The sequence below is a fragment of the Hordeum vulgare genome, chromosome 2H (assembly GCF_904849725.1).
Source record: "Hordeum vulgare subsp. vulgare chromosome 2H, MorexV3_pseudomolecules_assembly, whole genome shotgun sequence".
Lineage (NCBI taxonomy): Eukaryota > Viridiplantae > Streptophyta > Magnoliopsida > Poales > Poaceae > Hordeum > Hordeum vulgare.
This window is the reverse complement of record NC_058519.1, coordinates 539,235,044-539,245,375: the sequence shown is the minus strand read 5'-3', so window position 1 is coordinate 539,245,375 and position 10,332 is coordinate 539,235,044. Positions and strand designations below refer to the sequence as shown.

The 10,332-nt window shown below is 43.5% G+C and overlaps 1 protein-coding gene and 1 non-coding gene across 2 annotated transcripts; both read left to right on the top strand.

The window, feature by feature from the left end:
• Positions 1–3,947: 3,947 nt before the first annotated feature.
• TRNAL-UAA lies at positions 3,948–4,030 on the top strand. The gene has a single exon. It is a non-coding gene; the product is annotated as a tRNA-Leu (tRNA).
• A 2,560-nt stretch (positions 4,031–6,590) lies between these two features.
• LOC123430457 (probable calcium-binding protein CML22) lies at positions 6,591–7,593 on the top strand. Its single transcript, XM_045114329.1, has one exon. The coding sequence runs from the start codon at positions 6,675–6,677 to the stop codon at positions 7,317–7,319; it is 645 nt and encodes a 214-aa protein (XP_044970264.1). The 5' UTR covers positions 6,591–6,674; the 3' UTR covers positions 7,320–7,593.
• The last annotated feature ends 2,739 nt before the right edge of the window (positions 7,594–10,332 follow it).

Genomic DNA, 10,332 nt, shown 5'->3' with positions numbered 1-10,332 from the left:
GAGGAGTGCAGACCAACTACCTGCCAAAACGCGTTTGCATGCGACTTGATGACAAGGGCCGGCCACCCTTTTCGTCGGTATCCTTTCGGGAGCTCTCGCTTCTCACCTGGCATGCCAACAGGTGTCTCCAGCCTCCAGACCGTAGAAGCTGCTACTAGTATCAGCGGCACTGCGGCAGCATATCCTCTTCTCTTGTTCAGCAGGACCGGACAATCAGACGTGACAAGATGTTCGCGTTATTGCAAAATGTTGCTGTATGCCGCTGCGTTTAACGAGAAATATGGAAAGTGGTTTGTCCTTATGTTTGCAGCCTTTCCTTCTCTTCGTTTATTTGTGTATACTAGCAAAAGGGCCAATGCGTTGCAACGGGAGAAAGAAATACCACACGCTCTTAATTTATAAAAAATGGTCTATAATCTGAGAATTTATAGTTACGACACAAATAAAAATGGTCTTATCCTACAAAAATGCAGTTCAAAATTTCACAGGTCTTCTATTTTAACACGACTTGCATGTAGATTTAATACGTACAAAGAATCAGTCAAGTGACCTTCAGTTTCATCTCTAATCCTGATTTTGTTGACGTGTTCATCCCCAACCCGGATGAGTACCGGTATGAAAGAAAGACGAATAATGACTTATTTATTAAGATTGCATCCTAGATAGTATTTTTATTAAACGTTTAACAGATAAAATAATATCATATTTAAATTCTACATATTTTTTAATCAAATTCCATATATAATATGTTAAATTTGGAGTTACGGTTTAAAAGATATGGGTATTTAAAAAACATTTAATATATACTATGAGTTTAATGTCATAAACAGGAAGGACTTTTTTTGTAAAATCACCTTGGTGGGTTTTCCGACGGAAGCGATAGCCTTTTTATTATTAGGTAAAGATATGTACTCCCTCTGTTCCTAAATATAAGTCTTTTAAGAGATTTCACTAGACGTCTACATGCGAAGCAAAATGAGTGAATATGTACACTAAAGTATGTCTATATATATCCGTATGTAGTCCACTAGTGAAATCTCTAGAAAGACTTATATTTAGGAACAGAGGAAGTATATGGTAAGTGGGTAGTACGTGCCAGCAAGTCTTTTAGTATGAAAACATGAAGATATATGAGGGCATCTCCAATCTCGCCGGCCTTAAAAAACGTACATAGTATTTGTTCGTGGACCGGTTCGGACTCATTCATGGACAGGGATACAGTGGTAGCGGGTCGCCCGTCTTTGATGAATAGTAGCATATCAAATCTTCGATTAATGATAATATTCAATTGGGACATGTTTAATTTAAGTATTACTCCCTCCTTCTTATAATGTAAGATCATTTTGCAAGCTAAACAAAACGCTCTTATATTATGAGACAAAGAGAGTACAATTCGACCAAGTTTTGAAATAAAATAGTTCAAACTTGACTTCAACTCACATGTATGCTCTAGTTATCCTCTTTAACATCACACAGATATGCAATCAAATCTTTATTGAACATCTTATGAGTTGCTCGATGTCGAATTTGTTAATGCATTTGGATGAATTCATCCAACATGGCCGAATTTTGACATGAAAGTTGGTTAGGATCACCCATGTTCTTAAATTTCATACCTTCGGCAATATCTTCACCTTCATCCTTCATGATCATATTATGCATGATCACACAACATATAATATCCTTCTACAAGGTTCTGCACCCCATTGTTTAGCAGGCTTACTGCAAAACGGCTTTTGAGCATTCCAAATGCCCTCTTCACTAAAGCTGACTTTGGAGCATGGGGGCATTGGAGCAGGTTCTTTTTACCAACCCAAAACAAATGCTTAAAAGACTTGATTTTTTATATGTTTTTACATGAATACACATGCATGTAGTCTAAGTACGTGTGAAATTCCCCTCAATAATATGTTCTATTGCACTGTGCACAAAAAAGATAAAATTTCGGCCCAAATCAACAAAAAAGAATAATATTTACATGTTACCTCTCATACATGCAAGCATGTATATTGGTGTAATTTTGGCCCGTTATACTGCATTGCTATATGTGCACGTCCACAAAAAAATAGAATTTCTCAAGCTATAAAATATGTTACTTCAAAAAAAAGGCTCCAATGCCCCAATGCCCAGATGCCATTTTTTGCCATCTTCACTTCCTTTCTAGCTCTTTCTTGTCTTTGGAAAAAATGAGCACTTTCTGTCCAACCAGCTCAAAGATGGTTTCAAGGAGGTAGCCCACAGAGGATAGACATTGTCAACTAGTAGTTCATGTTGTACTCATATTCATTGACAATATAGTTGCATGAATAAGCTTGTCCTTAAGTTAACCTAACAAACAATGGAGACCAAGCACATTAATGTTATTGTGAGAGCCAGAGCCATACATGTCAAACAAAGAGTGCCAAATTCATAGGTCATGTGAATATGTGACGCAACCGTTTCAATAATGATGATGGGCTTCCTAACATGGCCCTCGTATTGTCCTTGTAGAGCTTTTGGACAATTGTTTCATCTTCAATGCATGCGATCAAGAGATTTGAGCATCCATGTCCATCCTCTTGCTTCCGAGAGTGCCATGAGACTTTCGGTGCCTGCAATAGTTGGTTGTCTCAAGTACTGAGGTCCCAACACCTCGACCATTGCACTAGCAGATCTGACCATGGTGTCTTCGCATGTGCTCTCAGATATCTGGAGGTAACCGTTGCACGAATCTGCGGCCGTGCCATATGCAAGCATCTGCAATGCAGCCGTACACTTCTGGTGACCAGAGAATTCAATTATTCGTACAACATCATTTTTCAAGATGCAGTAGTCATCATAGGACCGAAGGCCATTGTAGATGCGACCAAACACAGTTTTTCGGACAGAAAAGCGTTGGCAAAAATTAATCGCGAATAGGGCATGGGAGGGAAAGTAGTAGTCCACCAACATCAAATGCCCCCCGTGTGTTGTTCCGATTTAGCACCCGATGACCCTTGATCGATTAGTTGAAATTGAGAACATGCTCTTCCACATGCTCCACATCTGCAAGGAGCACCTGGATCATCGATGTTTCATTCGCATAACCCTCCTTGTGAACGAGTTGTTATAGGAATCAACATAGTGCCCGTACATGTACTTCATGCACAAATTAAATTATTGCTTCAAAGAAGGGAGAAAATTTATCAAAAACAGCACGGGCATTTCACGCTGCTCAACATACGACATCCATAGTTACGGATGGTACATGTATGGCGGACGGATGGGAGGTGTGGAACGACGGTGTATGCAGAGCGACGTGGCTACCGGGTGGAGCGACGGAGGTTGCGGAGATCTGACAAGGGCTTGATGGGCAGCGGGGTGGTACAATGAAGCGTCGACTAGGGGAGGAAGCGGGTGGAGAAAAGGGGGAAAGGTATGGAGACTGGGGTGTGGGTGTGTTTTTGTGTAGGCCGGGGTTGTCAGAGTCCTACGCGACGATGGTCTGGACTTCTGCAAAGTCCCCTAATTTGCTTCGGTTTGCGAAAAAACGAACACACACACTGGTCTATGGACCGATGAGGGACGACGTTGGATGACAAACTGCGTCCAAACAACACGGTCGGGATGTTTACCAGCGATTTGAGGGTTTGATTTAAAGATGCCCTGACTATTTATTCTCAAAACTAAAGTCAAATGTGTTTTGTCTTTCTTCCAACATTAGTTTTGAACCTCTAGTTCCATCGTGGCAACAAGTCTGGCACAAAGCATAGCTCACCCAAATAAAGAATAAAACGGTTGCATTTTCAAGTTATGCGAAAATCATATGCTTCGTGGTAAAACAAGATACTATATACACGAACACCAACGTTGATCAACAAGACATTAAATAAAGTGTCATTTTATCTATACGGTCATCCTAACATGATAGTATGTGAGTTGTGCCACCATAGTATTTTACGGGAGATATGATGCTGTTTGCCACAGGAGCTGGTTTGCCCGAGTGGTTAAGGGGGAAGACTTAAGATCTTCTGCACATAAGTGCGCGTGGGTTCGAACCCCACAGCCAGCAATTTTTGTCTGCTAGTATTTTTGGCAAATTTCATGAAATGGGCTCCTACGTACACATGCCCAGATAGGGATGTCCTACGTACACATGTCCAGATAGGAATGTAAACTACTCCCTCCGTTTCTAAATATAAGTCTTTCTAGGGATTCTACTAAAGGACTACATACAAAGCAAAAAGAATGAATTTATACTCTAAAGTGCCAGCAATTTTTGTCTGCTAGTATTTTTGGCAAATTTCATGGAATGGGCTCCTACATACACATGTCCAGATAGGAATGTAAACTACTCCCTCCGTTTCTAAATATAAGTCTTTCTAGGGATTCTACTAAAGGACTACATACAAAGCAAAAAGAATGAATTTATACTCTAAAGTGCCAGCAATTTTTGTCTGCTAGTATTTTTGGCAAATTTCATGGAATGGGCTCCTACATACACATGTCCAGATAGGGATGTAAACTACTCCCTCCGTTCCTAAATATAAGTCTTTCTAGGGATTCTACTAAAGGACTACATACGGATGTATATAGACATACTTTAAAGTATAAATTCATTCATTTTACTTTGTATCTAGTCACCTAATGAAATCTCTTAAAAGACTCGGAGGGAGTATCAAACTAGCTAACTAAACGAGACTTGCGAATCCTGTATATTTGCCATTTACACCCCTATGTCTAGAGTACCATTTCCGATACACATACTTTCAGCACAGCGTATATGTACCCTTGTTTTTTTTTTGCGAGTCATGTGAATATATCCATATTTATATCTATACCAACAAATTTTGGGGATAACAACAACGACGAATTTTCATGGATGTGTGTGGACACCCTTCTCTAGCCCCCCCCCCCCCCCCTCCTTTGAATTTCACTAGCAGTCCACCTTAACTAGATCTAACCATCTCGTAAATCGTGAACTCCACGCGTGTAGCATTACTCGACATTTTTGGTTCATCATGCTATTTTACAGAAAATCTTTGATGTTATTGGTGATCAACTTGGAGTTCAAAATTTCAAGTTAGAATTTTGCTTCTATAGAAAACCTCCTAATTGTTTTGATAATCAACCCACAATACATATCAAATGATTATGAAAAATATCTATATCTTTTAAACTTTGACATGTTATACAAGCGGTTTGATTAAAAATGTGTAAAATCCGGATATCATGTTATTTTACATGTTAACCATAATTAATATCGCATGACCCGTCTTTCTTTAATACCGCTTTCGATACGGATTGAAAATAAATACCTCCAGGATTGGAGACGAAAGAAAGCATCTATAACCACAAATGCACGCCTCATCAAAACCTTTTAAAAAAAAACAGATTTCTCATCTTATGCGGAGGGGAAGACGTTTTAAGACTGACACCATTCAAACGCGTTGTGATTGTGTGAGCAGTAAGACTATTGTTGACAAGGATGGAAACAAGGATAAATGATATCATAGATGAGATGTAACAAAGGGCATGGATCTATTGGGGGTCTTGAGTGCTGAGTCATACTTATTGGATTAGAGAAGTGTAGTATTATTAATTTTCTTCCGTTGCAACTAGGGATGGGCACTATAAAACCAAAAATCAAAAAACCAAACCGTATTAATTAATTTGTTGGTTTTTTTTCGTTCGAAGGGAAATTATAAGGTTGTTCGATGTTTTGTTTTTGTTCGGTTTTCAGTGTCCAGAAACTGAATATAGCGAACAAGTATGATACCCCATGTAATACCTTATTTTCAAAAGTGTAACAGTTTGGAGACATCAGCATTGTCCGCACATAATAAATTTCACGTTTCATGTGCTTTTTCTACTTAATTATGGTTACTAATCTGCTTGACCGAACAAACCATAGAAAGATTGCTAGAACTTGCGATTATTTTTTGCATATTATCATAGTTTTAAATAGCCCGCTATAGCCTCGCTATAGCCTTTTCAGCAGGGTGCCGCTAAATGATATCATGTACAAATATGCCGCTATAGCCCGCTATAGCTGATTTAGAGGCTCGCCGCTATTTGCGTAGCCCGGTATTTAAAACATTATATTATACAATCCAAATCGTGCTCTTGAGTCATTATACTTATATACTGACAAGTGCATGAATTTTGGTTTTTCGGTTAACCAAACAAGTCGGACCGATATATTATGGTTAATATGGTTCGGTTTCTAAATTCTGAATGATTATTTCGGTTTTTATTTCTTTAAAATCAAAATTATATAGAACCGAATAAACCGAACCGTATTAACCATATAAACCGAACACCCAACCCTAGTTGCAACACATAAACTATTTTCTAGTATATCTATATTAGGGAAATCTGAGAAAATTAAATAAGACAAAATGACACTTTATTCGGAAGTCAAATCAATACACAGGAAAACATAGTCCGTCTCCACTCTCCAATTCTTCGTCAACTGAACTCTTGACATACAAGGACACGGAAGCACTTTAACCTTTTTATTGTACAGTACTATTATATAAGTATTTTTACATGAAAAGAAAGAAAGAAGAAGAAACGAGCGAGAAAGTAGTATAAATAGTACCATGGTCCAGGGCAAAGGCTTTGCGCCACCACCACCAAACCTCTCCCCACCCAACCAACTCAACTCGAGCGATCTTCAAAGCCTCCACAGCAAAGCAACACCACCACCCTCCATGCCACCCTCCGGCCTCCTCTCCTACATCCCCACCAGCCTCTCCTCCATCCTCCCGGCCCGCGGCTGCGGCGCGGCCCCCTCGCCGTCGCCCCCACCGCCGGCGTCTCCGGCCCCGAGCAAGATGTCGCCCTCGGTGAAGGCGGCGGACCGCGCGGAGCTGGCGCGCGTGTTCGAGCTGTTTGACCGGAACGGCGACGGGCGCATCACGCGGGAGGAGCTGGAGGACTCGCTGGGCAAGCTGGGCATCCCCGTGCCGGGCGACGAGCTGGCCGCCATGATCGCGCGCATCGACGCCGACGGCGACGGGTGCGTGGACGTGGAGGAGTTCGGGGAGCTCTACCGCACCATCATGTCCACGGGCAGCGGCGGGGGCCAGAAGGGCTCGTCGGACGCGGAGGCGGAGGAGGAGGACGAGGACGAGGACATGCGGGAGGCTTTCCGGGTGTTCGACGCCAACGGCGACGGGTTCATCACGGTGGACGAGCTGAGCGCCGTGCTGGCGTCGCTGGGGCTGAAGCAGGGCCGGTCGGCCGAGGAGTGCCGCCGCATGATCGGCCAGGTCGACCGCGACGGCGACGGCCGCGTCGACTTCCACGAGTTCCGCCAGATGATGCGCGGCGGCGGGCTCGCCGCGCTAGCCTGATCGACGGACGGACGGACGGATCGCCACGCTGATTAATGTGCGCTTTGTATGCTTGGTTGCTACTACTAGCAGGTGTATGTAGATATTTGGCTCGGGCCGGGGCCGGGGGGAATCCGTGTAAACCGCTCCCTCCCGAAATTCTTCTCCTTTTTTTTCTGGTTTGTTTGTTCCTTCGTACGCTTGTGCTGAGAAGATTGATGGGCTTGCCGATTAATGATTGTACCGCTTGCTGCTCGCAAGAATTACTGGGAAGAATTACAAGGTTTTGTTCGTAGTGTGCATGTGACACTGTGGCGCATCCTTTGGCGGCAGATTCGGTCAACGCTTCGAATTGTTTCTGCTTGGTTATTTGCGAACATTCCGGCAGAGTCTGGCTGCCGGCCTGAGTGCCTCATGGCACTGGATCTGAAGAGAGATCGACACTTGAGAATGGCGACAAAGAAGAAAAAAGAATCGTGCATGCAAGAGTTGACCCGCCCTTTTCCCGTTATTACCACTGCACTTCACGATGCATGCGATGCGACGATGAACTCGGCGGCTACCACGGACGAATTAGATAGAGTATGTCCCATTGTCCCTAGAGCAAGAGCAATGCAGCAAAGAGCTAGCGGCACACAACGACCTGCCAGTCGGCCGGTCGACGCGCTTTTCCTTCGCGGACAACCCCAAGTAACAGAGCGACGCGTGGGCCACGTCGCCGCTCGATCGTGCGCCCACATAGCTATTGGGAGTGTGACGGGGATGCGTGCCATATTGCGAGGGGTCAGCCATCCCCCACACGATCGGCCCACGCTGCGTGCGTGCGTGCACGAGGCCGATACGGCCGTTAGAGGCGCCGCGGGCGTGGGCGTGGGCGTGGTCGCGTGGCGGTGCATGGCCCGTTCGGCGGCCAGCCGTAGTTCGCGCGTTGCCTCGGGTCGGCCAAACCAGCGGACGTGGCTTGGTCGGTCACGGTCACAGTCACGCACAGCTTTCTTCTACCTGGCCTAGAAATGGCCGACGTCCGTGTGCGTCGCGGTTGGCAGAAAACACTTGTGAACGGAATCCGGCGAACGTCAATTCAGGTTCAGGGGATGACCTTAATAAAGGGTTGTAGAAGAGAACTTTCCGTTCCAACCTCTGTATTTTTTTCCTTTCGATTTGACAATCGACTGGTTCTACTTCTACAGGTCGAGCCTTCAAAGGAGCATGTTGCACCCGGTCCTGGCCTCACGAGCTGTCCTGTCAACGCAGCTGCATAAGGAATTTACGAATTACGACGACGGGGATGCGGGGTGACGGAACGTGTGCTTGGTCGTCGTGCCGGCGGCCGGTTGCCTAATTCAACGTCGCCCCGCGATCACACGGCCTGGTAAGAGTACACGGCAGGTAATGCAGCCAGGGTGACCAGCAAGTTAAGCCCACTGCTCTGACTCGTTCGGTTTCAGGATCTGTCACGGCATGTCAAAATCCTCTTGCTTTATAGCGCGTCGACAGCAGCAGTAATCCCTGACAGTGCATGCCAATAATTACGTCCCAAGTCCTGATTTTTGTTTTGAGGTAAGCGTCCAAAGTACTTTTTTTGAGACAATCATACAGATGTTTATTGACCCGTCACAATGTTTTTGTAGAGACGAAAGAAAGTTCTTTGGATTACCTAATCAAACATGATGGCTAACCCCTCAGTTTAAAGTATGTTTCTTTACATTGTAAGCTTTGACATTCGAGCCTCTAAACTCATGAACAAAGTTGTAAGAATTAAAACTATTAGAGTATTATGTTGTTTTATGTATGATACCATCATAAGAAGCACCGCTCGGATGGCACATGGATGGCTAAAGATTCAAATCCTCCTCCGCTAGAGCCATAGCTTCTCTTACCGCTAGAGCTTCGGGTTTTATAGGTTAGATATGCCCCTGAAGAAGATGGTTGATGCTCCGAGGAACAACCCCTCCATGTCCATGCACACTGCTGCAACGGTACCAGCACCTAAGTTTCTTAAAGTAGCGGCATCCACATTAACCTCGGCCAAATTCTTCGGAGGTGGTTGCCATTGGGTTGGCCTTGGCGGGCTTGTTTGTGCTGTCAACGCCCTTGGTTTGCTCAAAACATGAAGATCATTCATATAGGATTGGATAAAGAGATCCTGATTTTCATGGCTTTTGGAGTTGCGCAGAATAGGCATCTCAAACTTGCTCCTTTTTCAGGCCAGAATCCCAGCTGCCGGCATTCTCCCTCTTCATATAAACCTTGCAAAATAAGATAGAAAAGGCATAAGTATTGTACCGTGAAGTGAAATAACAGCCCAAAAAGCGATAAATATCAACATGAAAGCATGATGCAAAATGGACGTATCAAATAACACCTCCATCTGATTCATTTTCAACGTTTGAGGTCGATGAGGTGTTTTCTAACCGATCATTTGCTTTGTAACTAGTGTTAATTACCTCTCAAACTCAATAGCCAATAATTATCTTTAGCAACTATGAATTCCTTTATTTCTTTTTGCCGTTTGGGTATACGAACTCCGTTCATATACCGAATCGATGTTTTTATTTTGTGTGTTATATTTGCAGGGGCTTGGACCTTATGTGGTGACGTGTACGGTATGGCGCCAACCATATAACCTTGGTTGCTTCATCATGATGAACTTCAACAACAAGTTCCTGGTAAAGTTTTAAGTGCGAACCTTGCTCAAATAAAAGTTTGTTAGTATGGAGTTTCTCACCTTAAGTGAGGGTCTCCCTTTTTAATTAGGAACCTAGGAGCTGCACACTTGTGTTTTTGTTTTCTCTCACTTGCACTTCATCCACATGTGAGAGTAGTTAACACTCTTGGACTTGTTTATTGATCTAAGGGTGGTTCTTAGGCTATTGAACCGATCTTTGTGAGGCATATGTGTTTTTTATCACCTGTGTTGCTAATCTTTTGTGCTACAAAAAAATAAAAAACACAAAAGCACAAAATATTTCATTTTCTTTTAGTTCGTTTTCTAGCAGGTTCTATAGGATGGCACCACGGGACCACAACAAGG